The sequence below is a fragment of the Pyxicephalus adspersus genome, chromosome 7 (assembly GCF_032062135.1).
Source record: "Pyxicephalus adspersus chromosome 7, UCB_Pads_2.0, whole genome shotgun sequence".
NCBI lineage: Eukaryota > Metazoa > Chordata > Amphibia > Anura > Pyxicephalidae > Pyxicephalus > Pyxicephalus adspersus.
In genome coordinates, this window is record NC_092864.1 from 68040012 (window position 1) to 68067910 (window position 27899).

General features: G+C 39.4%; 3 protein-coding genes across 3 annotated transcripts in view; 2 read left to right on the forward strand and 1 right to left on the reverse strand.

The window, feature by feature from the left end:
• CPSF4 (cleavage and polyadenylation specific factor 4) overlaps window positions 1-242 on the forward strand; it is a gene marked incomplete in the record, with an annotated part of 10563 nt that extends 10321 nt beyond the window's left edge. The window contains 1 exon segment of the mRNA XM_072418860.1: window positions 1-242.
• A 5114-nt stretch (window positions 243-5356) lies between these two features.
• On the reverse strand, window positions 5357-11325 carry ATP5MF (ATP synthase membrane subunit f). Its single transcript, XM_072418861.1, has 4 exons — window positions 11202-11325; window positions 7367-7474; window positions 6334-6450; window positions 5357-5453 (listed from the first exon to the last, which is right to left on the reverse strand). The coding sequence occupies exons 1-4, from the start codon at window positions 11215-11217 to the stop codon at window positions 5425-5427; spliced, it is 270 nt and encodes an 89-aa protein (XP_072274962.1). The 5' UTR covers window positions 11218-11325; the 3' UTR covers window positions 5357-5424.
• A 2247-nt stretch (window positions 11326-13572) lies between these two features.
• Window positions 13573-27813, forward strand: ZC3H15 (zinc finger CCCH-type containing 15). Its single transcript, XM_072418862.1, has 10 exons — window positions 13573-13744; window positions 18476-18577; window positions 18692-18803; window positions 19545-19697; window positions 19781-19872; window positions 22304-22486; window positions 23886-24032; window positions 24122-24223; window positions 26035-26161; window positions 27332-27813. Exons 1-10 carry the CDS (start codon window positions 13670-13672, stop codon window positions 27514-27516), a joined length of 1278 nt encoding a protein of 425 aa, XP_072274963.1. The 5' UTR covers window positions 13573-13669; the 3' UTR covers window positions 27517-27813.
• Window positions 27814-27899: the final 86 nt, after the last annotated feature.

Below are 27899 nucleotides of genomic sequence, written 5' to 3' on the forward strand. Positions count from 1 at the left end.
AGGAGTCCAATGATCGTGGATCCATTTGTTTATGAAATGCAGATGTTCTTAACGGACACAGGGGTTTATTTTTTTACATATAATTTTAACTAGTTCTGGATCAACTTCTACTTCTGTAAATAACCGGGCAAGCTTCTGATGATGATTCGTTGAACAATTTCTAACAAACACTTCCTTTGTTCATCAGTTACCGAAAGCTATTTTGGCTATTACCTTTTTTTAAATAAATGGTGTACATTTAACCTGTACTGTTTTTACTATATGTATAATATTTTGTATTTTATCTGGACTGTTTTTTTTTTTTTTTTTTTAATTCAGAGGAAAGTCTGTACAAACAAAAGCTGAGTTTCAATGTTTGCTCCAGTATATTATAACTTTTTAAAGAATATCTGAACATGCTTTATGACATATAAAAGGGCTGATTTAATAAAACTCTCCAAGGCTGGAGAGGATACACTTTCATCAGTAAAGCTGGGTAATCCAGCAAATCTGGAATGGATCTAGTCCATGATTTAAAACATTTGCTAGCAAGAAGCAAATGCTGTTGAAGAAAGCTTCTCCAGATGTGCTGGATCACCCAGATCCATGGATAAAACGGTATCCTCTCTAGCCTTGCAGAGCTTTAATAAATCAGGCCAATAGAAAGGGACTCCTTCACTATTTAAACTTCTTAGTTGTCATAACTGTTAAAATAAAACACACACACACATTGTACATAAATTCTTTGCTGCCCGCCTCACTAAGTGCTACTCCAATCTTGAAAAACCAATTAAAGTCTTCAGGGAAACCGAAATTTCCATGTTGGTCGATCTCCTGGGTGCTCTGCAGTTGTCCCTGGTTCCTCCTGCTAGGTGTTTAGCTGACCTGGTTCCTCCTTCTAGTTAATTGGCTGTTATGCAGATTCTGATTCACTGAATTATAGCAACCCATTAAAGAAAATTCCTGAACTGCATTCTTGTTTGTTTTGGTCAGCCTGCCAGCAAGGCAAACAATATTTTAAGAGAGAGAGGTGGCAAGATCAGTATTCATATTTTTCATAGCACAGGTTTACTTTGAAGCCAAATTAAAATCTTGAACCATTTTATCTCTTTATAGTCATTTTCCCCCACATCTTGTTGCTGATTTCTTTTAAAATGGCGGAGTCTCCTGCCTTCTTGTGCTGCGCGGACATATTTAGATTAACCATGTAGAACTGTTGTAAAGTTTTCACTTTAAAAGATCACCGATTGGTATTGTCTGCTCACTATTCTGCTAGGTTTAGTGATGGAAACTCTGATAGTCAGCTTGGATCTAGCAGGAGCTGAAACCATTCACTGTTGACCCTGCTGTAAGGAAATCATTAAATCAAACTAAAAAACCTATGAATTGGTATCTCATTTAAAAGAAACATGGTCTGATCAGAAAAGCTGCCTATAAATATTTTTTTTAAAACATCTTGGTTTGGCTTGGGTTATGTTTACAAAGTATACTGTAAACCCCAACCTAATTTCTCTTTTTTTTGCATTCACTCATATATGTGTGATGGCACCATGTAAGCATGGCAAACCACATTGACTTAAGTTCAGAGGCTTCATTTAATCTGCTTTGCATGGTGCTGTTTTTCTTTGGACACAGCATGGCTGACTACAGGTAAAGCTTTGCAAATGCATTCTATTTATGTCAAACTTTAATTTTCTATTTGAACACAAGCAGCATATCTCAAATTCCCATTGAAATGGACCCTGCATGGTTTAAATCTCTGTGCTCTTATAGTGAACCTATACCAGTGCTAGCAAAAATGTCAGAAAACAGTATATAAAATCCTGTAACATTCTAGTCATACATGCAGGTGAGGGCTGCTCTGTGCTATTTATTTGAACAAGTTTTGCAGCTGAACTAGTTTTGGCTGATGCAGCCATTTTCATTGATATGGGCAAATGCTTTGTTAAACATCCATGTATTGAGGTATTTCCCGACATTATTATTATATCTGTGCTGTGATACCGATATTTGCAGATGGAGTAAAAGCTTATGGACATGCATGTAAAGGGAATGCTCAGCATTAGAATAAGTAGACTGCAGTGGAAAATGAAAGTCCGTGTGATGGGAACTTCACAATTGTAGTTGTCACCAAGACAAGACATGGGATGACATATTTTAATATGGACATCTATGCTACTAAAACCAAGAGGGGGTTTTGTCCTCATTTTGGAGATATTTCATGTTTTGTCCCTAGGACACACAAAAAAACAGATAAGAATTCTGACTACTGCCCCGACAATATCCGCTGTCAATTAAAAAAAAAAATGTTTAAGCTACAGCTTTATTAAAGTGTTAGTTTTCAGTCGATAACAGACATTTAAATTCTGCAGTCTTATTGGGAAAAAAAAAAAAAAGGACAAGGAAGAAAGTAGAGGCATGGGGATTGTCAACCATTGTAATACTGATCAGGTAGTGAACAAGTGAAAATTATTTTTTAACACGTGGTTGTGGTTTTTCACACAACAAAAGAATCAATATGTATGTTGACTGTCATACTGATAGAAAATTGCATAGTATATGCCTAGCGTTACTGATCTGGAGTGACAGAAAGAGGAGACTCTTAGCCCCAGTCCATCCATATTTTTTTTTTTTTATCTAGGTTTGGGGAAAATGTAACTTCAGAATTCAGACATTTTTACTTAAAGTGGACGTAAACTCAACATTTTCACCTTACATGAAAGGGTAGACAACCAGTAAAAGGAAAAAAAGGGATGCAACCCCTCCTGGATTACAAGCATCCCGGGAGGCTCTACGGCAGGGGTCGGCAAACTTTTATGGCCACTAGGCCATTTATGGGGTGGGCAGAAGTACATTGGGTCGGACTCAGAGTCCCGCCTTAATGGCTGCGTCCACCACCAGGAACACCCCAGAAGTGAAATCCCTCTCCTCTGTATGCATTGTGGGGGAGAGGGATTTACCTTCAGGGAGCTTTCCCTATTTAATGCAGCAGCTGAATATCAACGCCAGTCATGGTAAATAGGGGAGCATCACCAAGGAGGCATCTCCGGCTTGGGTAGTTCCTAACGCCCCTTGGCAGATCCCGCCGGATCGGCCAGGGGTGTTAGGCCGGAACAAACTACCGGCTAGTCCATACCTGGCTTAAGGCCTGAGTTTGCCAAAACCTGCTCTAGGGCATGCACAGGAGCCCTTACTTTAAGGGAAGAAAAAAATTCCCCATTTACGTCACCGGATATCGCGCCTGTGCGGTGCGAGATTGGCGACATAAGAAGAGAGAAGAATATATCTGCACCAGGCCGAGCATGGATTCCGGGACAGATCTTCAGGATTAAAGGTGTGTTTTTTAATTTCTGGTTTAATTCTACATCGAAACTAACTCCAGGTATTCAAGAGCAGCGGTCGCCAACCAGTGGTCCGCAAGAAAATTTTGGGGGTCGCGGCTCTGGTCAGTGGTCCTTCTGACCCCGCTGAGGGGATGCACCAGCCAGAACCGCGGACCACATACCCCGAGCAGTTCCTAGGCCCGGGGACGTGGGTGGGCTGTGTCCCTGCCCACAGGCTCAGATCCGCGATGGGAGAATGAGTGGGGTTATGTTATAATGATCCTTGGGTGACACCCGGCTTCCTGCACATGCGCGGTTGGGAGCCGGTGATTTTAGTGGTCCGCGGACCTGAAAAGGATGGCGACCGCTGTTCTAAAGCAGTGGTCCCCAACTTTCTGACAGCAGGGCCTGGTATCATAGAATAAATATTTGCCTAGGCTCGGTATATTTACAGCTTACACTACTCTGCTATTCTCAGCAGCTCGGCCTCCTAGCAGCACACTAGCGGAGAATAGCAGAGTAGTGTAAGAGCTGGTGTGCTATCAGGTGCCAAAGCTGCTGGGAATGGCAGTAAATCTTACATACATTGTTCTGCCATTCTCAGCAGCCTCTGTGTAAGCAGTGTGAATGTTGCCATCCTGCTGTCACATTAGAGCAGTGTAAGGAGGGCTGCCGGCGCTTCTGCATCCAGACAATTGTAGACCGGCACTGGCCCAGGGGTTGGGGACCACTCTTCTAGAGGAACTGGTGTGTTTATATATATATATATATATATATTAGTGTGGTTCCTCCCAACAGCTTGTACATCACTACAAGACATGTCAACAGGTTAAACGCTGAGCAAGAGCATGCTGTAGCGGTGACATGTTGTCAAATTATCCAATACTTGTGGATAAGTTAATGCACATTTCAATACCGTATATACTTGAGTATAGGTTGATCCGGGTATAAGCCAAGGTACCTATTTTTACCTTAGAACACAGGAAAAATTCTAAAATTGTGGAATTGGAGAGAGTGCAGAGAAGGGCAACTAAACTAATAAAAGGAATGGAGGAGCTCCGCTATGAGGAGAGATTAGCTGAACTGAATCTATTCTCCCTTGAGAAGAGACATATAAGGGGATATGATCACCCTGTATTATATAAATGGTCCATATAGAGAACTCTCTTCCCAATTATTGACTTTAATATCATTACAAAGAACAAGAGGGAAATCTTTGCGTCAGAAGGAAAAGAAGTTTAAGCTCTGGATAAGGAAGGGATTCTTCACTGTAAGGTGTGTGAAAATGTGGAATCGGCTCCCTCAGGAAGTAGTTTCAGCAACTACTATAGATTGCTTTAAGAAAAAGCTAGATGATTTCTAGACGCACAGAATATAACTGTGAATTAAAGCTTTAAAGTAAAGATAACAGAGACTGTTGATTCAGGGATCTGATTGTCTCAGGAAATCACAAAGGAATCCCCCCGATTTCCTGAAAGACTTGTCTTTTTTTCAACCTGACTTACTATGTAACAAAACCTACCTAGGCAGGCGACCTGTCAGAGCCTCCAGCAACATTAGTGTCATCACCAATCTACCTAGAATCATGGGGCGATTTTTACTTCTGATCATCAATCCAATAAAACCACTTGATTTTTACCTTGGATTCTAAAACGAAATTCTCCAAAGATTGTATGCAACCATTGGTTGGTTGGGATACCAATATTTATGTCCTACTTTCCAACACTCTTCTTCAATTTGTACCCTTGTATGTGGTCAGCACTGTTCTATAGCCAGCCAATCCTTTCTAGGTCTTGATGATATTATAGTTGTTTAAGCTGTTTTTCACAACAAGCAACTACGTAGATTTTGTTTGACTGTTTGTATAATTGTTTATGGCAGTTGACTTTGTTATAGTTGAACATGCTATTTCAAAAGTGTTTTCAGTACTAAAAGACTGAATCATTCTCCTGATCCAACATAACTTATTAATCACAATCCACTATATGCCTGAATATGAAAGCCGCAGCCTTTGATTTTAGGGTAATTAGGTAATTTTAAAAATACGCATATACTTGACGTGGAAATATTTATTATTTCAGATCTTGTTACAGAGGAGCAACACAAATGCAGAGTTTTTTGATCAGTGGTATTTCCTCTGGCGGTCATGCTCTGCAAAACAAAAAAAAATGTTTTAGATATAATGTTTTCCATACAAAATTCTTACAGGTACAGGCAACTTGTAGAGATCAAGACAGGTCAGAGAATCTTTTGTCCTGCTCCTAGGAATAAAGAGCAGTTTATTGCATGCACAATTTTTAACTTGCAAATTGTGTTTGCATACAAGTAAAAAAAGTATGCAATGAAAAACAAAATCAGTGTTAAAGAATAAGCATGCAATTGATCTCAATCTCAGCTCTAATACCGATGAATTGCTTTAATCAGAACATACAGAGTTTAGAATTCTAAACCTGGTGACTGCATACATTGCACAACCTCGATGAGGAGCTGGCCACCTGTGTTTGGCAGGACTAAGGCTACGTACACACGTCAGATGATTCTCAGAGAATCTGATGTGCACAACGGCCATCCAATCTGTCCTGGCGAATCCACGGATAACGGAAAATAAACAACTGCAATTGAAATAAGTAAAGGTAGGAGAGCGCAGGGGGGTCCCGCTCGCTTGTTCTCCCCTCTCCATAGAACAGAACAGCACTGTATATACAGTGCTCATTCATTCACTATTCGTTCTTAAATTGTCGGAAGCAGTCGTGAAAGATCCTTTCAAACTACAAAAATCTAACGCGTGTACACAGCCTAAAAGTATATAACATCCACCCTAAAACAAAAGCTGTCTTCCTCACTCCTCCCAGATATTGGGGATGGCAGTTGTGAACACCATCCAATCCCAGAATTTGAAAGCCTTCTTATTAAACAAAACATACATTTCCACCTTAACATGGTGCCATTACATAACATTAGGTAATATAAAATAATTTATTTAGCAATGTACATCTTGCAATGTAGTGTCAATAGTTGTAAAGCCACTTACTGAGGTGATCATATTCCCAGATGTAGCTCAAAGTGATATAGCCAACAAGCACCATGGCAATTCCTCCAATGCCTCCCTTCTTCACATTAATGTATTTGTTAACATATCTATCATGACCTAAGGAAAAAAAAAAAACGAAACATTATACAGAGACAAGGAAAACAATCCTCAGCAGAAAAACTGTAAATCTCTAGAACACCATATACTAATTGCTACATGCTTTGAGCCTCTATTAGGATAGGAAATCATCTATATTAACATTCTGTACTATACATTGTTTAATGACATGACTGATAGACAATCATTAAATGAGGAATATACCCCACATATTTCTGTGCACATAAATCTAAATTTGTAGTTTAGTTTACATATATTCTGTCTCTATAGTATGCCTATTAATCCTGTTAGCATTTTGATAAGGCAGCTGCAGCAATCAAGACTGATTAGGAGCGCAGACTCTCCCGGGATACCTATGTCACGCATCCCGGAAGGCTGTGGGTGCTCCTTCTGCGCATGCCCGGAGATCAGCTCTCTTTTTTTCCCTCTTTGCCCGAGCTCGGGCATGCACAGTGGGCTACGTTACCTGATCTTGCACCTGCACAGTGCAAGATGGGGTGACGGAGCAAGAAGAGAAGACGACGGAAAAAAAGAATTAGGATGGCGGCACCATAGGATGACGCAGGAGCAGATTGAGGGAGAGTCCAGCGCCATTGAGGGGTCTGCGGGATTAAAGTTAAAGCTAAGTGTCATTTTTTATTTTCAGTTTAGCTCCACATTGTGGCCCAAGAAATTAGAGCCACAGTAGGCTGACCCAACCTCATCCTCCTAGCACTGCCTAGTCTAAGTGCTGATATAAATTTATTGCAAGAGTCCGATACCACATTATATTTAAATCTTTACACTAGCTGCAATTGAACGTAAATGTATTTTTTTATATGCTTACATCATAGCTTTATTATCACTTGCAGTTACACATTTCCTTACTGCCAGGAAGATTTATAGATGACAAAATACAAGTGTTTTACATACTAACCCCTTTTCACTGCAGACCAAATCCCATTTGGAGTGAAATTACAAGTGGCAATCCAGCCGGGCAGCTGACCAACTTTTACATCCAGAAGTCTCTTCTCTGCCAAAGAAACTAAAAAAAAACAAACAAAAAAAAAAGTTATTTGTTAAAAATTTACACACAATTTACACAGAAAAGTTTTAAAACAAATAATTGTCTTTGTCTCGTTTTAACTTTCATAATTATCTAATTTTACCTACAAGAAAAAAAGAAAAGCAAAAAGCTGCAAACTGTGTCATATTTTGGATATATTTTATCAGCAGATAAAGAGACACATATAGTTACGTAGTTAGGTTGGAAAAAAAGACGCAAGTCCATCAAGTTCAACCACTAGGGAAATAAACATATCCCAGATATAAAACCCTATGGACATAGCTGGTCCAGAGGAAGGCAAAAAAACCCTGGTACAATTTGCTCCAACAGGGAGATCGGATGTTCCCTGAGAGCCGATTCCACATTTTCACAGACCTTACAGTGAAGAATCCCTTCCTTATCCAGAGCTTAAACTTCTTTTCCTCCAGACACAAAGAGTGCCCTCTTGTTCTTTGTAACAACCAAAGTCTCTTGTTTTCTAAGTACTTACACTGAGGTGTCACAGTGGGAATATACTTTCCCCATTGATCCCCATAGGTGACATGTCAGCCAGCTAGAGGAACCACAATGTGCAGCTATTCCACACCTCAAAGTGATGTGATTGCAGCACCTACTTCTCTCTGACAGAGGGACAAGGTCAAATAAAGTGAACTAATCACATTCACCAACTACTGGTAATGTGCACCACCCTACACATGTCTGCAAGTCACTGTCAGGTCTTGGATGTAAAGAATTTTATCCATTTAGGATTAAGGCCCAACTTTTTTTTCTATAATAAAATAGTGAAGACTTGACATTTTTGTATGTGGCCACATTAGGGACATTTTTTTTTCCTACTTTCTGTCTCTGAGATCCATGCAAGAAATAAAAGGGGAGGTCATTATGGGACACAGATAGAAATTAACATACTAGGCTCATCAGACAAAGTTTTCAAAGTTTTAGATAAAAATCCTTTAGCCATGTGACAGTAATTGTAAATTTCATTGGACTTTTTTAAAATTAAGTATCCTTATTTTGGGTGTTAGTTTCTTTAACTGAGATTATTATCAGAAGTCTAAATTCTCCCCAGCGCACCACCAGGCACTTTTCAACAACCGCCCGGCTTTTTTTGGGTAGTTACTGATGAGTTGGGTCATAATACAGGGGGGCTGCCACCCACCTACAATTTCTTCCCACCCAGCTCAAAAAACATTTCTGGGTTGAGCACCGAGTCCCAAATCTTCTACTGCTAATAAGGAGGTCACCAAGCAATAAAAACTTTAGTGAGGCTCTAACCTTCACCCTGACAAAATACAATTCGGGATAGACAGCTCCTCATGTGACGGGGTTGTATCAAACTTTGTCCTTCACAATTCATTGACAGATGCACTTGACCTGTAGCTGACCTTCTAGTGAATTTTCAGACTGCAACCCATCTGCATGAACAAAATCCCATCACCACTATCAGGAGAAGCTCACTATAAGCTGCGTACACACAAGCAATAATTATCGTTGGAAACAAACGACTAACAACTGTTCGTCTGATAGGTGCACAACGACGCAAATGAAGAAGGATTGTTGCTGGAAACAAACGACCGTCCTGGCGGATCTGATTGGGCGAGGATTGTTTGCTATCTATTGTGTGTACGGTCATTCAGTGATCGTGGATTGTTCTGCGATACACTTTCTCCTGTACACGTCACTTTCTGCATCGTTCAAACGATCGTATCCTAGTGTGTGTACATTATTGGTGGATTATATTTAAACGATCGTATCCTTACAGCATGTACAGAATTGTGCACAATACAATTGTTCAAAATAGTCGTGCATAATCGTTGATCTGTCGATTTCTAACGACAATTATTGCACCTGTGTACCTAGCTCTACATATTACCATCTTTGTAATAGAATTTTACCAAAATATTGTAATAGGAGGGTCTGTCTATACTATCTTACCAGAGCAGCCATCAGGTCACAGACGTATAAGGGGGGATATGATCACCCTGTATAAATATATAAATGCTCCATATAGAGAACTCTCTTCCCCATTTTGAGATCATTACAAAGGACAAGAGGGCGCTCTTTGTGTCTGGAGGAAAAGAAGTTTAAGCTCCGGATAAGGAAGGGATTCTTCACTGTAAGGTCTGTGAAAATGTGGAATCGGCTCCCTCAGGAAGTAGTTTCAGCAACTACTATAGATTGCTTTAAGAAAAAGCTGGATGATTTCTAGAAGCACAGAACATAACTGGGGATTAAGGCTTTATAGTAAAAATAACAGTGACTGCTGATCCAGGGAACATCCGATTGCCTCATGGAAAGGAACAAGTTTTTTTTTGCCTTCCTCTGGACCAACTATGTCCATAGGGTTTTATATCTGGGAAATGTTTATTTCCCGAGTGGTTGAACTTAATGGACTTATGTCTATGTAACTTGTCAGTAGATCTTGTAAGCTCTTCTGAGCAGGGTCCTCTCCTCCTCCTGTGTCACTGTCTGTATCTGTCTGTCATTTGCAACCCCTATGTAATGTACAGCGCTGTATACTATGTTGGCGCTTTACAAATCCTGTTTAATAAATAATGAAAAAAAGGACATTGTACAATCAGTTTATAACATGTAGAGGATTTGTTAGCAATCATAAATCTGATGAATGTCGGAGTCTCCGGTGCCTGACAGATAAATGACATTGGGTTTCTCCTGTCAGAAGTGGAAGCTGAATATGCAGCCCGGGCAGAGGACACAATGACCTCCCATGGAGCAATGACCTGCACCAGTCAGATTAATATATACCTACGGCTGGATGTCACCTTATTCTAAAGGGAAGGGCTGATAATCCATTTATCACTACCCACCCCCTTCCTATACACACTACTGGGTCAGGGGAAGGGTAACCGGGCAAATCATCACATGTCAGATGACTTTCTTGATTCATTCATCATCATTATTATTATTAATAATAATAAACAGGATTTATATAGCACCAACATATTACATGGTGCTGTATAATTAATAGGGATTATTAACAGAACTGCACAATTTATTATTACTAAACAGTATTTATATAGCGCCAACATGTTACACAGCGCTGTACAATAAATAGGGATTCTTTACAGAACATGTGGTACTATCCGGATTTTTCAGTCCCTATAAAAGGTGGAGTTCAGCAATATATCTGCCATAACCTTCACATTGCATGGCATAGCTATAAAAGATCCCTATTTAATGTACAGCGCTGCATAATATGTTGGCGCTATATAAATCCTGTTTAATAATAATAATAATTTGTAGAGATTGTAATGTGTGTGGGCAACTTTACCCTCCACAGAGGAGAAACATAACATACAAGTACATAGGAAACTAAATGATAAATCACAACTTCCTGAAGATCTATAATAATTGCCTGCATGCTATAATACAAAATATATTTCATGTACAGCGCTACGTCATATGTTGGTGCTATATAATACTAATATTAACGTTACTATCATGCAGAACCACTGCTAAAGTCATATTAAGGTGCAGAATAGACATATATATTCATGGCAATGGGATATAAGTGGAAATATTAGATTATTTCATATTTCTTATTTGTCCGTCCATTGACATGACCTATATCACACGAGTTCTGCTGCCATTACCTCGGCCACACGCCTACCAGGCCTTCCATGCTAATCCTTCACTCCTAACATCTCACACACAATCATTAAAATAATAAAGACCGGTTCCTCACCCGCTTTGTCCGCCATTTTGATGTCCGGAATGACACTGAGAGAAGGCGAGCAGCCCAGACGCCGAGCACAGTATCACCTCCTCTGACAGGAAGGAGGGAAGGCAAAGTCATGGATATGACGTCACTTCCGTACAGAGCTCGCCGCCATGTTGGAGGTGGCAGGGTTCCAATGGGGATAAATAGTGTGTTGTTTTTATAATAGAAATGTGTTTTCAAACAAATTAGCTTAAGATAAATATTTGGGACAAATACAGTTCTGCGTTTGAAATATACACAGGTATATGTTATAGTTATTTCTAAACTTTCCTAAAAACATGTCTGCATGGAAGAAGTAGAATCCTTCCATGTTTACTTCAATTTTTATGCCACAATCCATTAATGTGTAAAAGCCCAGCTCTGCTGTAAGTATTACTAATCAGAATGTTAGTTTATTTATACCACTTTTTATTTTAAAGCAGAACTAAACTAAAAACAAAAAATTTACACTTACCTTTTATCCTGCAGATCCCTCCATGGCTCTGGTCCTTCCCATGATCTGATCCCGCGTCGTCCTGGAATTCCTCTTGGGCTCGTTGCAGGGCGGCGTCATCTTTAAACTTCAATTCCATCTTCTTTTTCGGTCTTCTTTCCTAATATAGCACTGCGCAGGTGTGAGATCAGGTGACGTAGCTGCTGTGAAAGTGGAAAAAAAAGAGCACCAATCTGACTGCGCATGCATGAGATTGGCATCTCTTTTCCCTAAAAGAAAACAATGCCCCTTCTGTGCATGCCCAAGATCAGGCATGCACAGAGGGAGCAGCCAAAGCCTCCCAGAATGCATGACATGTATAGTCTTGATTGCAAAACCATTGAAAGCATACATCAAAATACATTAAAATATTTTTAATACACCTAAAGAGGTTGCTTCATCTCTGAATTCTTTAACAGATTGGTTCATATGTTTCTGTATATGAACACCATCTATTAATTTCACTCTTTCACTAATATACACTTCATCGGGAGTTTTAAGGGGTGAAGGGAACCAAGTATATTTTGCTAGAGAAATTATCTCACAGCCAAGCATAAAGTAATTTAGAATGGGGCACAGGAGATCCAAGGGACAAATTTTAAGAGTTTTTATACAAGAATTTTCAATACAAAATTAGACCTTCTGCCTTAACTATGAGACCTAACTGATTTCTTTTATGAAAATCCCGCACTGTCAGAAGGATTCCCATGGCTGTGCTCATGTCATGATTGCAGCCCTGGGAATCATCCTGTCATTGGGATAACCTGTAAAAAAAAAAAAAAAGTTTAGTTACACAAACACATTTAATAAAATACTTTAACATTAAGCCTTGTCCAAGTTTTTTACTCATATTTTAACCCTTTCAGGGAATGAGTAAGGAGTTTTATGTACCCCTGTACTCATTCCCCAGGGTGGAGTGGTGGTCCAGATTCCAAAGTCCTGTTAAAAACACTTATAAAAGCCCCCATTGTTTTCAATGGAAGCTTTTATAAAAAGCTTAAAAACAGCCTTCATTGAGTTCAATAGGAGCGTTTGCAAGTGTTTTCCTGCGTTTTGGGGCATTTTTTCGCGTTTGCCCTGCGTTTCAATTTTTAAACTTTGCAAGCAACATTTAAGATAAAGCTCATAAACGTGCCTGAAGGAAACATCCTGGTGTAGATTAGCCTATTGGAATGTATAGGGATTTCAAACATGGGCTTTAAAAGCCTCAGGTTAAACGCTGGGGAAACAGTCTGTGTAGACTAAGCTTTAGTTTAGTAGATATAGTCTAGTTGTCTATGGACTTTGTAAAGCACTGCGTAACATTTTCGTGCTGTATAAAAGCAAGTTATTATTATTATTATTATTATTAATAATAATAATAATAACAATAAAGAAGGCCCCATATTTGTTAAATTGTAAGTCTGACGTGCACATTCAAACCAAAGACTATAATGTGCGAGTCTTCTGAGCACTTAGGTAATTTTTTTGGCTTCCCCACCAGAAACTGGACTTAGATTGTGTTGGTGACTTGACCATGGATTGTCATCCCCTCAGAGGGACAGTTAGTGACATGACTATGGCTAGCAGTTATTGTGGTAAAGTTTATTATGGTATTTTTTTTTTACAGAAAATATAGACGATAATATTTTGCTTAACGTTTTATTTGTTTTTTAAAAATACATATTTAATGGTAAAAACATTGTCATGTCAGCTAACATTGGGTCAGAAATGTAATGTTCTAAATAAAGTTTTCCTATAATTGAATCATTTCCTAAGATTATTTTTCGCCTTCATGTACGATCTCCTCACAGCACTTCCGCCCTCAGCCCTGCGGCATTATGGGAATTGAAGTCCTGCCAGTGACCGGCGGCTGCTGGGACTCTCGCGGGTCTATGAATGATGACATCACCGCTGTCGTAGCCGTAAAGCGAGCCCTCGTGTGAGGCGGCGGAGGAGGAATAGCGCTTCTTCTATCGCAATGCCACCCAAAAAACCTCAGGCGCCGCAGGGTACGAAAAAGACCGAGCAAAAGAAGAAGGAGAAGATTATCGAGGTGGGCTTAGGGCCTTCTCCCGGCTGTGGTTGCTGTCCTCACTTGTGGCCTGCCGGCTGTTTCCACATTCTGTCTTCTCCCGGTTGTTGGGTGTCCCGCGTGTGGCCGTCATTCTCCGTCCAGGCTGTGTTGTTGTCAGGCCAGCCTATAAAGTCTGCTAGTAAATCATATACCTGCCATGCCATGGCATCAGTCAGCTTTATATGGTGACACTTTACCACAGCGGCCTTATACCTTTCTCCCTTCCCCTCACTGGGGACATACTGATCACCTGGGGGTGACAACGTGCTGACACGCTGCATGGAGCCCCCTGCCATGTGTCACTCGCTGCTAACCAATCAGCAGGCAGAGTACGAGCTCTGACCTTGTATGGTCCATTTAGAAATGTAGATTGTCATGCACTGTCAGGGCTAATTCACTTTTATTATTCTTAAAGTGGACCTAAACTCACTTTACATTAAAGGGTGGAGAACCGTTTAAAGTATAAGTTTTGTTTTTTTAAGTGCAGCACCGCCTGTAATTCTCCATCGCTTAGGTGATGAATGAGAGCGCAGAACCTCCCGGCATACCTACGTCATAAATCCCGGGACCCTTGGGTGTTCATTCTGCGCATGTCCGAGCATCTCAGTCATGCGCAGAAGGAGCCTTTTTGTGAAAGTGAGATCGGTAAGTTTTTTGTATTCCAATCTTTGTCACCCGATGTCGCGCCTTGGTCGGGTGACGTAGGATGAAGAAGAGGAGATGATGGTGCCGACTTGGGGAGGGATACCAGGACAACGCGGGACCCGATGGAAGAGACCTCCGGACCGATTGACTGCACTGCTGGATTAAAGGTACACTGATTTTTTTTTTGTTTTAGGCATTTTTTAGTTTAGTCCTCTTTAGGTGTAAGTGGATCTTTGAACCCCTTTTATTTTGGATAGGTTATAATGTAAGTAAGGGTTCTAATGCTGGACGGTAGGCAGATCTGATAGATTGGATCATGTCACGCCACGTGGGGAAGGATTAAAATTCTTCCTGCTCTCATGGCTTGGTGAGGGAGATTTATCTTCACTTCCTGTCGTGCTGACACCGCTTTCACCAGGCAGGAAGTGAGGGAGATTTTGGTGCAGAGTCGGGGTCTCTAGCTTCCTTCTGCACTACATACACAGTACCATATCTGTATTCATGTTCTCCGCAGCTAAAGCTTTATCAGAGTCCCGGATAGCAGTAACCTGACAGGGCGTCATCCTCTCTTTATTGGAAACTATGGAAAAAATGGTTGGCTGGACGTATGTGGATCTGTAATCAATACAATATTGAAACAGAGCTTTTCTGCTTGCTTGGCATTTAAAGTGCAACTAAACCCAGAATAAAAAAACACAACTTTAATCCCGCAGATCCCTCGGGGGGTTTCTTCATTTGGGTTCTGGTATCCGTCTTCCTCTGCTGGGCACGGACATCTTCTTTTTCATACGTCATCCGATCTCACACTGCGCAAGATCATGTGTTGTACAGGGGGGAAAAGATTGCCAATCTTACTGCGCAGGCGTGAGATCGGCAATGTTTTGTTCTTCCACTAAAGAAAGGGCTCCTTCTATGCATGCCCAAGATGAGGGAATGTGCAGAACGAGCAGCCAGGAGACTCCCTGGTTCCGTGACGTAGGTACCCCGGGAGGCTTTGCACTTGGTTCCTGATCAAGACAGAGGAGGTGCTGCAACAACAACCCTTAAAGAGGAACTAAAACCAAAAAAAAAAAAAAGTGCCTTCAATCCCGCAGGGCAGTCTGATCCCTCTGGAAGTCTGTTCCATTGGGTCCCACATCGTTCCGGCATCCGTCCTCGAGCCAGCGCACCGCCATCGTGCCTTCTTCTTCCGGGTTCTTCTTCCTGCGTCACCCTACCCAGGCGTGAGATCGGGTGACGTAGGTTGGGAAAAAACCTACCGATTTCACTGCGTATTCTTGACATTGGCAAATTTTTTTCCCCACGAAAATATACTGGGGCATGCACAGGTGGAGCGCCCAAGAGCCTCCCAGGATGCGTGACGTAGGTACTCTGAGGGGCAGTGCTGCACCCTTTAAAAAAAAAAAAGGGTTGCATTTAAACAAAAAAAAAATTTTTTTCTTTACGTGAAAGGGTTGTCCAGCGTTTTATGTAAGGTGGTATTTTTGGGTTTAGGTACACTTAAAAAAATAAGATTGTCTACCCTTTTATATAAAGTAAAGTTTTTGAGTGTAGGTCCACTTTAACTTCCCTGGCGGTATTCCCGAGTGTGGTTCAGGGTGAATTTTCCATACCAAAGTGGTAACCCCGAGCCACAGTCGGGGTGGAATTGCCAGGCAGTTTAAAAGTCCTACCTGGTTCCCACGTTCCAGCGGCATCCTCCAGCGATGCCCGGCATCTTCTCCCCTGGTGATGCCAGCTGGGCATATGTGTAACCTGGTGATGCCTGCCCGGCATCTGGATCACCGCTGTGTCAGCATTGAGACGCGAGGCAAGGGGAAGCAGATGCCGGCTATGCAACAGGACCAGGCGGGAAATTTATAATATTAGGTATTTTTAAATGTACCGCTTTTACATTTAAAAATACTAATTATTCATACCGCCAGGGAGATTACCGTAAAGCATGTTAACACAACTCAATGGCCAGTTGAGGATAAATTGGCTCTAACTGTTTGAGGTTCCCATGATTTATGCAGTCACCAGGAATAGAGAAAGTCTATAAGGAGTCCATAATAATTCAATGCAGAGTGACCTCAAGAGTTTATCAGGGCTCCCCGCATTCCCTCGCCTGGCACTGCCTCTCGTGTTGATCTGTGTGCTGGGGAAAATAAATTCTGCCCTGATAGAGGAAGGTTACACAAAGTAAGGACGCTGCCGCCATTAATAGGGGTGTTGTCGTTGCTGCCTGGCATTCATTTCTCAGAAACCTTGCCCAGTCATATCTGTAGTGCAGTATCCCTGGTATAAGTGGGTGATATGACAGTACGGAGGATGGGGGTTATCCTGGGTATACGCAAGTCTTTTCCTGGTTTCATCACTTGCAATAAAAGAAATACAGTCCTCTACTCAGCTTGTGGATACACATCTAGCCCTTGGGAGTTCTGTAAGTTAGAATGCCATTACTTTAAAGACAGTGATAGGTATATTGGGAAACATGGCTTATCTGTTGTTGCTGGCAGTCCTAGGACTTTCTGACATTTTACTGCATTATTGCACTGCCTGTTGGCTCACTCAGGGCAAAGTGACAAGTTCATAACAACCATTGATGCTTCTCTTACCTGCCTACACATGCTGCACCTTTCTTCTAGTTCAGCATTAAAACCAAACACCAGCAGTTTTTATTTTTTCCTCTTCAGTCCTATTACAGGGCCTTCCACCTAAGTGCTATCAACAACTGGCCGGTTCTAATTATAAGTCAAAATGTGTTGTAATGGTGACATTCTGTACTCACACCACCATACAGAACCAGCAGCTTTACAACCCTACCTTGCTGCTGCAGAAGTAGATTGCCGTAGGACTTTGTTCTGACTGGGGAACCTTTTATAACTCATTCCAGAGGTGGATAATTTAACATTCTATTTTCACCTCTCATCATAGGGGTAGCAGCTATTCCTGAGTCCTGGCTTTAGAGCTTTTGTTTTCTGCTGCTTCTATATGAACAAATGGACTCCTAATTGTAGCCATGTACAGTATAATGATAAAAAATGCTGCACAAGTTGAAATGACCGAAAACCTTTTCACAGAGATTACCTAAATCCACATCAAACCTATCTTTCCTTTTAAAAACACGTGCAGTTTTACCTAGAAGAATAAATACATAGTTTTTTCTTTAAACATTTTCCCTTGTATCAGAAACGCGTAGAATAAAGAATATCCCCCCCCCATCATAAATCCAATACCTGCACATGGTTTTGGGGAGAACGTGTTTGTACAATTAACATTGCATTATTTGTGAAAAATAAACCGTTTTATTTGTTTTTATGGAATCGTTTGTTATGTTTAGGTTTTTCTTGTTATATAAATAAAATTATTGATTTTAACTGCGTAACTGCAAGTCCCACTTTTGGACCTCTCTTGTTCAAAAGACCCATTTACATATGTAATGACTGTAAGGTTACCAAGTTCTGTGGCTACAATGACCCAAATCATAACCCCTCCAGCACTGTCATTGTTCTACCGAGCTCTTTTAGCTGGGCGGCCCACCCAGCACTTTTAAGTGACCACCGGCTGTCTTTAGGTGGTTACAGAAGAGTTGGGTCACAATACAGGGGCTGCCACCTGCCTACAATTTATTTCCACCCAGTTTAACAAAATGCCAGGGTTGAACACTGACTGTGCTTGACATTTGGTATGAGGGGTTTGTGCTGATAAGCTGTGTTTGTTTGTTTTTTTTTTAGCAAATGTGGTGCTGTGCATTCTGGCCACACATCTTCACTTCGGTCTCATTTGTCCTAAGGACATTGGTCCAGAAGTCTTGTGATTTCTTCAAAAGCAACTTTGCAAACCTAAGCCTACTCTTAGAGAGGAGAGGCTTCCTTAAAGCCTAGCAAGTCTTTACTTGCTCATGTTTCATTCATGAAAGTACAATTAGAAAGACTGAACTTTAGAGTCTGTGATACAACTCTTGGCTTTATGTTTTTCCTCAGTTGCACATTTGCAAACTAACTTTTATAATTACTGCATTGGGGCTGTAAACTCTGTATTATCTTTATTGAAATTTACATGGATATTTTCTTTTATTTGAAGGACAAAACATTTGGTCTAAAGAATAAGAAAGGTGCCAAGCAGCAAAAATTCATTAAAAATGTTACTCATCAAGTGAAATTTGGCCAGCAGAACCCTCGGGTGGTAAGTTGTGTGTGTGTTTTTTTCCCCATACGTTTCTGAGATTGTGGTAGTGTAGTTCAGATTTAAATAGTATCTGAAATTTTATGAAAAATAATCTAAGCTTTGTTTTTATAGGTTGCACTATCTGAAACTGAAAAGAAAACCAAAAAAGATGACAAAAAGAAAGAACTTCAGGAACTGAATGATCTATTTAAGCCGGTAGTAGTTGCACAAAAGGTCAGCAAAGGTAGATAATCTGCATGTTTTCTTTTACAAAGTATACTTACAAAGGAAAGTGACCCCCCCATGTCCATTGTCTTCTGTCTGGCCCACTTTTATGAATTGCTCCTATAGCAAGATATCGGTTAGGAACCACCTTAGAGAAAATAACATTATCTGAAGTAAATATGCATATTGAAGTATTTGTATGAGTTATTTCAAAGTTCTCATGTGGAGTGTAGAATTACAAATTTAAAAAAAGAAACTTCACATTAAAGCATGCAGATGGCTTGTTTAAATCTTTAACAGCTAAGGCTGCATACACACGTGCAATAATTGTTGTTGGAAAGAATCTTTCACAATCCTTTCCAACGACAAAAGACTGCACTATGCATGAATGAGTGTTGTACATACATCACTGTTCTGTTCTATGGAGAGGGAAGAGGGAGCATGCGTAGTGGCACCCCGCTGTGCGCTCTTCTTTCTTCTTTTCACTTCCATTACAACCTTTCGTCGTTCGTGAATCCGACAAGCACTGTACACGCCAGATTGCCGTCCGATATCAGCCCTGAGACAATTACCGGAAGACGATCATCTGACGTGTGTATCTAGCCTAAGTGAGAGTACATAAATAGTTTAATGTTAATAAACTGAACACATACTGTATGTGCTTTAGAATTGTTTTTTTATTCTTTATTTTTTTTGCTAGTACTGAATGTCAAGTTTGCAATATATATCTTTGTGACATTGTGATGTAATTTGTCTTTAGGTGCTGATCCAAAATCTGTTGTCTGTGCATTCTACAAGCAAGGGCAGTGTACTAAAGGTGACAAGTGCAAATTCTCCCATGACCTGTCCTTGGAAAGAAAATCCGAGAAGAGAAGTTTTTATGTTGATGGAAGAGATGATGAACTTGAAAAAGGTGAGCTAGTCTATACTCTATCAAAGTACTAGACCAGTGACACAAGTAATTATGAAGTCTCAAGATTGACTTCCTATTTACAGATACAATGGATAATTGGGATGAGAAGAAGTTGGAGGAGGTGGTCAACAAGAAACATGGGGAAGCTGAAAAGAAAAAGCCCAAAACGCAAATAGTAAGTATTTAACCACGCTGGCAATAAACATATTAATAACAATTCTTTTTTTAGGCTGTTGTAATGGCAATTTTATACCTTGACTGTGTGCAGCCAGTTTGCTGCCTCTATTGTTACTTCGCTCTGTGGTACTCTCATTAAAGCTGCAGTTATAACTCTAGTTTTATAAACTACCTCAGTAACCAAATATTACTTTTCGCACATTTGTTAATGTTGAACCCCATTGTATCAATATATGCTGTAGCTTGTAATTCTAGATGTAGTGGCAACGGCTACATGCTGAATAAATGCTTCACGTTCATACTTTATGGCTGTTCTATTTTATTAGAAGTGTTTGTTGCTTTTCAGATTGAATGGAATGGTAAGCTATTTTCTATAATAAGTTTATTTTAACAGATGTTCATTAGGGTTTTTGACAGACTACTACTATATATAGGGAGAATAGAAAGGAGGCAGAATGCAATTCACTATTTTCTATAAATCTGTGACAATATTTTACAGCTAAATACCGGAAATGAAAAGTGCAAATTGAAAACTAAGAGCCCTATTGTCCAAATTATGTTTCTCTAAAGAGAAGATAAAAAAAAAATTAAACCTATTCTAATTCATGATGGCTCGGAGGTTAGCACTCTGGCCTGTGCAGCGCTAGGACCCAGGTTTGATTCTCTGCCAGGACACTCGCATCACCCGTGAGGATTGATGGTTGTTCCAGTTTGCTCCCACATTCCAAAAACATGCACTAAGGTTAACTGTCTCCCTCCCCCCCCCTAATAGACCTTAGACTGTAGTAAAGACATAGGACCATGGTAGGGACATTAGATTGTGAGCTCCTTTGAGGGACAGCTAGTGACATGACTATGGAGTTTGTGCAGTGCTGCGTAATATGAATACTGTGTAATAAAAATCTGAAATTGTGCACCTAATTCAAGACAATAAAGTTTATTTTTTATTCCTAAAAAAATATCAGGTCATGTTCTGCTATGTGAACATGACTTTGTACTCCTGTGACTAGACATGTAAGGAACTTTTACTACATAAGATTTGGTGGTGTCACTACTGTATTGCATGCTTTCCTTCTTGCTAGATGCTCTGACATAAGGAAGCTAAGCCATACAGAGACACAGAAATCAGTATTGGGGCTCTAGGGAAACCACAGGAATTACTGGGTATTTCTTTTTCATCTTTTTGCCTTTGTTCAGTTACAGCTTTTAGTGTTAAGTTCCTATTTAATATCTTGTAACATGTCATAAAATTTTAAAAAATGACATTTTTAAATCGCTCTACTATGAAAGAATAATAAGTAAACAGATGTTCTTTTTAAGGTAAGCAAACAAAATATATTTTCTACGGATTGTCACAGTAGGTAACAAATTGTACAAAAATACAAAATGGTTAAGCTGTATGGTGGCACTAGATAGTTTATAGCCTAACCAACAGGTAGTTAAGAAAGCGTTATTTGCTTGTCTAATCCATAACAAGCCTGTCCAAACTTGATCGCAACAGTTTAGTGTTTTTAGCCCAAATTTAGGCTTCTTTAGGGGTATTAAATCGCTTGTGAGGTGGGAATGCCCCAAGGATAGGTGGTAGGTTCATGAGCTGGTCCAACCCTGAGGGAGGGAGGGTTGGAGATTGCCTTGCGAGTAGTCAGTTGGATACAAACAGAAGTGAGACACAAAGTGTAGTGTGTTTGTGACATTGTGACCAGGTAAAAACACCTTGCAATCAAGTTTGGACAGGCTTGTTATGAGCTTGACAAGCAAAAAACGCTTTCTAAACTACCTGTTGGTTAGGCTATAAACTATCTAGTGCCACCATATGTCCTTAACTATTTTGTACAACTTGTTACCTACTGTGACAATCCGTAGTAAATATGTTTTATTTGCATGCCTCAAAAATAAAAGCTTTTGATTAATTATTCTTCATTTATTCTATATTTATCTGGGGTTGGCATGACACAAATATGCATCACATTATTAATGTGAAGGACTCTTTGTACATTTGTATTCTCTAATGTAGTATAGAGAAATGTTGTGGTTCAGGGCTTTATATTTGATTTATACAAAAAATATAGGACACACATTTTTAACAGTAAGTTTAACAACAATTTTTTTAATAATATTTAAATACATTTCTGAATGGGTATCATCCTATAAATCTTACAACGTTCAATAAATGAGAGGCTATTGCTGTATTTTTCTGCAGTCTTAGACTGTAATAGATGAAATGATGTCCTTTACCTGGCTGTTCTGTGTAAAGCTCAAAAATGAATAGACAGAAATAAAAACCCTTTGGCAGGTAAAACAACTCCTGTGAAAGATTTCTGTTGTATAGCTTACTGGTGCAATGTCTGTTGCATATCAACTTATATACGTCATAGATTCTGTCATTTTTTGGTAAACGTAAAAGGGTTTTTTTTCCTTTCCACTTGTAGGTGTGCAAGTTCTTCCTTGAAGCTATAGAAAACAACAAATATGGCTGGTTCTGGGTATGCCCTGGTGGCGGGGACACCTGCATGTATCGCCATGCTTTACCTCCAGGGTTTGTACTAAAGAAAGATAAAAAGAAGGAAGAGAAAGAAGAAGAAATTTCCTTAGAAGATTTAATAGAGAAGGAGGTATTTGAAATCTTTTCTTTTTCCTTCCCGTTTGTTCATTCTTCTTTGTGTTATATAGATATACTAAATATCTTTACTAATCAATATAAAGAAAAAACGATTATACACAAGGTAAACACTCTTGGTAATAAAAACAAACTGCCCACATAAAAATAGGAAAAAAAGGTTGGATTGTATTATCATGTTTGTTACAATTTTTTATAATGTGTATTTGTTAACTTGATATTAGACAAAATTAACCCCCCTAGCGGTAATCCCGAGTGTGACTCGGGGTGGCTTTTACATGCAAAAAGCGGTAATCCCGAGTAACTTTAGAAGCCCCCCTTACCTTTGCCCCGCGATCCAGTGGCGATTGGATTACTGAGTAATCTGCTTTTAAATACCACCCGGGACCCGTCCACGCCGCTGCTCGCATCAGCAGAGAGATGCAAAGCACAATGCAGGACTTCTGTATTGTGCTTCACATCTCACTGCAGATGCCAGCAGCAATAGCAGATTCCGGGGGTGGTCACCCCCAGAATTTGCTATTGCTGCTCCCAGAATTTGCTATTGCTGCTGGCATCTGCAGTGAGATGTGAATTGTTATAAAAATTATTTTTTATAATTTTATTTATAATTATGTATTATATTATTTATGATTATAATAAATAAATATTATCATACCCGGGAGTTAATCCTAAGAATTACAGGCCACAATATAAACAAACATTTCCACAATATAAACAAACCTTTCTATACAAAAAAAATAGGATCACTTTTTTGCATAAAAAATGACAGAATTAGAACGCTAGGGGAGTTAATTATAGGAAAATTTTACTCCTAAAAATAAATGGGGAACCCCGGGAACCTCTGGATCCCAAGTGTACACAATAGGCCCTCTTGTCCAATGTCCTCTACTCACTATAGAGGTTTTGGAAGTTCACGAAGCACAAAGGCATTTCAGAATTGACTTGCTTCAAACTATATTGCAATTTTCTCCACTTGACACTATGGAATGATATGCAATAGTAACTTTTAGGTACATTTTTTCAGCTTTACAGCCATATAATACCTTTACATTTTCAATATCTTGAGATCTTTTTGAGGGCAGAAAAAAGTAGTTGTTGTGGATACTGATTTATTGGTCAGTTAACCCTAAAACTTTCTGGGTTTCAATGTTTTTTAGCTAGTTAGCAATAATTGAACACTATTGTGGTCCATCATTTGACTGTGGTTGCTATTTGTCTCCAAAAGTAAAAGTGTTATGTATGGGATCCAGATTCTATGCAGTTACAAAATATATTTGAAGATGCATGATATTTTGTAAAAATGACTTTTATTCCCTTAAATATGACTTTAATGTTTAATTATTTAATAAGCAATGCAACACAGCAACTTATACTTCTTGATCTCGATTTAGCGAGCAGCTCTTGGACCAAATGTTACCAGGATCACCTTAGAAGCTTTTCTTGCGTGGAAAAAACGGAAAAGGCAAGAACGAATACAGAAAGCCGAAGAAGAGATGGAAAGAAGAAAAGCTGATTTTAAATCTGGAAAATCCTTTGGGGTACCCTTTCTACTCGATTCATGATTAAAAAAAGTAATTTTGTGTTTTTATAAGGTATTTTATTACTTTTTTTTTTTCTCTCACAACAGATTAGTGGTCGTGAAGTTTTTGAGTTCCGACCAGAGCTTGTAAATGATGATGATGAAGAAGCAGATGACACTCATTACACAATAGAGGAAGATGATGATGAGGTAATCATTTTAATCTGTTTTGCTCACAAAGGATGGGATCTCTACTCATTATGTAAAAATTCAATATTCACGGTTTTATGAGTTAAGGTCTAGTGAAAAGAGCAGAATCTGTTAGAACTTACCTGCAGTTTTTGTAACAAAAAACAATATTGGCAAATTTTTGTAGTGGAACATCTCTGAAAATTTTTCAGCACTGGTCTGGACATCACACACATTAGTCTTTGTGTTATAGGTATCCCGTAACCTCTATTTTGTTATCCTTCTATTGCCCGCCTATACATTGTTTCAGATTTCTAATGCCCTCCCTCTTGGGCATGTCCCACTTTTTTTCTATTGTCTTTATGCCCTAGTTGTCTCGTGTCCCAAAAGGTGAATTCAATTGTAGTAATGTAAAATCTTGATTCGCTAAAAAAAATTATGTGAGACACAACCCGCCCACTTCCTGAGCCTGGAATCCATTCTTACCCCCCAGCGGGGTCCTTCCCCTTTTCAAAGTATAGACTATCCTTTAAGAAGGTGCTGGCACAATTCCCAGACTCTCACTGACAGCACTCTACAGCAGTGGTCACCAACGTTTTCAAACCGGCGGACCACTATATTTACCAGCTCCAGATCGTGCATGCACGGTGAGCCGGGTGTCATTCAAGGGGGAAGAAACGTCCCCTTTAGTGATGTTATGATGCCAGAACCTTCCTACTCTGCCATCGTTTGATGCTGTGATAGGCGATTAGGTGGGTTGTGTACAGAGACAAAACCTGCCCACTTCCCTGAGCCTGGAATCTGTACGGGGGACATGGTCCGTGGCTCTGGTCGCTGCGTCCCCCCCAGCAGGGTCCTTTTCCTGCACCGGCCAGAGCCGCGGACCACCGGTTGGTGACCCCTGCTCTACAGGAAGCCCAAACTTGAGCAATTGTGAGATTACAGGCAAGAACTGAATATTGCCAGGCACTCTGTCTGGCAAAGAACACTGTACTGATTGTGCATAGTTGTTTTTGTCGTATGTGTGTTTTTTCAGATTTAAAAATGTTTGGACTTCAGAAACCTGGATAAAACAAAATAGATTCCAACAGCTAGTGACATTAGAAAAAAAAAGTTTAGGAATGTGCATAATGCTATTGCTTACTTTACTTGACTATTCTAGCTTCACTAAAAACTTTGCTGCTTTAGGTTATAGCTGTATGAGGGAGGTAGGGGGGGTTATTAGTTTACAGGATTTATATAGCGTGACACAGGAGGAGGACCATGCCCTGAAGAGCTTACAATCTAGGAAATGGGTTTACAAGGAAAACTTTCAAATGATTGCTTGAAATATTTATTTTAGCCTTTTAAAGTGAATCTGCACTTTGCCCACATAGGGCATGGTTACACGTTACCTCAAATGTACCTCTGTTTACTCTTCCATTGCCCCATTTTTGCCTTGGGGAGGGAAAAACATAACGCCTATGGAATCTACAAACACTTGAGTTGTTGCTTGCTCTGGGCTGCACTGGTCCTGTACTTTCAGATGGAGTCCTAAAGTTCTGTGCAGCATTACACCCAGAAGAACTCCCAGTGTGGAATGTTCTTACCAGTGCTTGCGCATAGTAGATCCACTCATTGTTATTTTTATCTTGGAAGGTAATTTAGTGCCAAAAGTGCTTAAATGCCATACAATTCTAGAAATATTTTAGTTGTTTTATTTGTAAATAACTTGAGCTATACGTAATTGGTTTATAGCACACGAATGTAAGTCAAAAGTCCTCAGTTGTGTGAACCAAGAAGCTTGTGCCTGCAAATCTTTTTCACAATTTTTTTTCCCCTAACTTTTGAAGTCGGACACATCAGATGTTCAAGATATTGATCTCAGTCGATTTGTTCTGAAAGATGTGGATGAAACTGGAATAACCGTAGCCAGCAATGAGCGTTTCAGCACTTACATCCCAACAACCGATAAAGAGGGTACGTTAATGTAAACTTTTTGTTTTTCAGCAGTTCTGTTACTTCACTGAATTTCTATGTGTTCTGTGTCCAAATCTCATAAACAAGCCCTTTCCCATTACATGCACATAACAAAAATGCTATAGATATTTACATTGTTCAACTGTCTTGGGCTCGTTGAGGACTGCTGAGGTCTTGCAGGATGTTGTCTATTAATAAAAGGATACAAACTTCCAGAATACAGCTTATCTAAATTAAAATATGGAGCACAGTGTAATAGAAACGTAATGGATAGTGGGTTATATATTTTATTTACTTAGGTTACATTTTGCTATTGGGTTTAGATATATCTTATCACAGCTTACTAATCAGGAAGGTGGCTGTTTTTTATTTAAGAAAGCTTGGTGCAGAAAGTACCTAAAAATATTTCCAGAATAGCGCTGTAACTTCCTGTTAAAAATAATTGAAATCCTCAAAAAATATTGGCTTCTATATATTGGAGAGGAGTAGGTGTTTGCATGTGAAATCAAGAGAACAGCCTAGGGTGACAATGCTTCTCCTTAAAGGGCAGCAAATGTGCGGGATCACCAGGTAAAAATAAAGGGAAAAAGGGGGGGGGGGGGTTGTTTTTGGCGTTGGTTGAAATGTTCATAAACTCTAGGAAGTCACAAAGTTTTAGGTTTGATGTTTTTGAAAGGCCTAACATGAAACGCTTAGGTAACTTGAAAGTTACCCCATACTCCCCTGTAATGGGGAAAGTTGCCTGGGAAAGTTGACTCTTTGATACCTTCCTTCTAAAATATCCCTCTGTATAGTGATTTTACATTCTATTATTTTTTGGCACACTTCTCCTCTGGATAGTCTGGTTCCCCCATGTATTATATCTCTTAAATGGTCTAAATAAATTTGTGTATTTTTCATCAAAAATTTTTTGGTGCTTTCTGTTGGCACTGTTATTTCCCTATGACAGTTGTGTATAATGTATGCATGTAAAATGGTCTTGTATTCTCTTCTCAATGGTTTGTAAAAACTTAGTAAATGTAACTAAATCTAACTAAAAAAAAAAAACTCTCTGAAAGGACTAACAGTATTGACATCTAGGTGCTGCAACTCAGATTCTTAATTCTTTTTATTTATATATATATATATATATATTATAAATATTTAATTTGATGAATCTCCCCTTTTTAGATATAAAGCTAAGTGAAGCTTCTGGAGGAGATATCAGGAACGGTGAGCATAGTGACCTTGAAGACGAAAGTGAAGAAGAGGATCAGGATGACAATTTGATCAATGACGTACCTGTTGATGAAAACCTTTTTACTGGAGAAGATTTGGATGAACTTGAGGAACAGCTAAATACACTTGAGGAATGATTCTCGCCAATCAGCCCTCATCACTAGTGGGATATTCAGACTGCCAAGCTCTTCAACATTTTTATTATTTTAAAACTACAACGTTTAATTGTTCCCCTACTGCTTCTGAAGTGCACATGAAGAAGAAAAATAAAAACAATAAAAGTCTTATGTTGTCATGGAAACTGCAAACTGATCAATCACTCAATAGGAATGACAAAGATATCATTTGGGTGTAGTGGTATGTGATGTCTTTTACTATCATGCAACTTATTTCTGTGTTGATTTGTAATTATTTAGTAAATGCATCCAGCAAGAGGCCTATCTGCTTATTTCAATCTTAAACTGCTGGAAATGCTCTTCATATTTTGATGCTGTAAAGCTCCAAAATCAAATGTTTATTC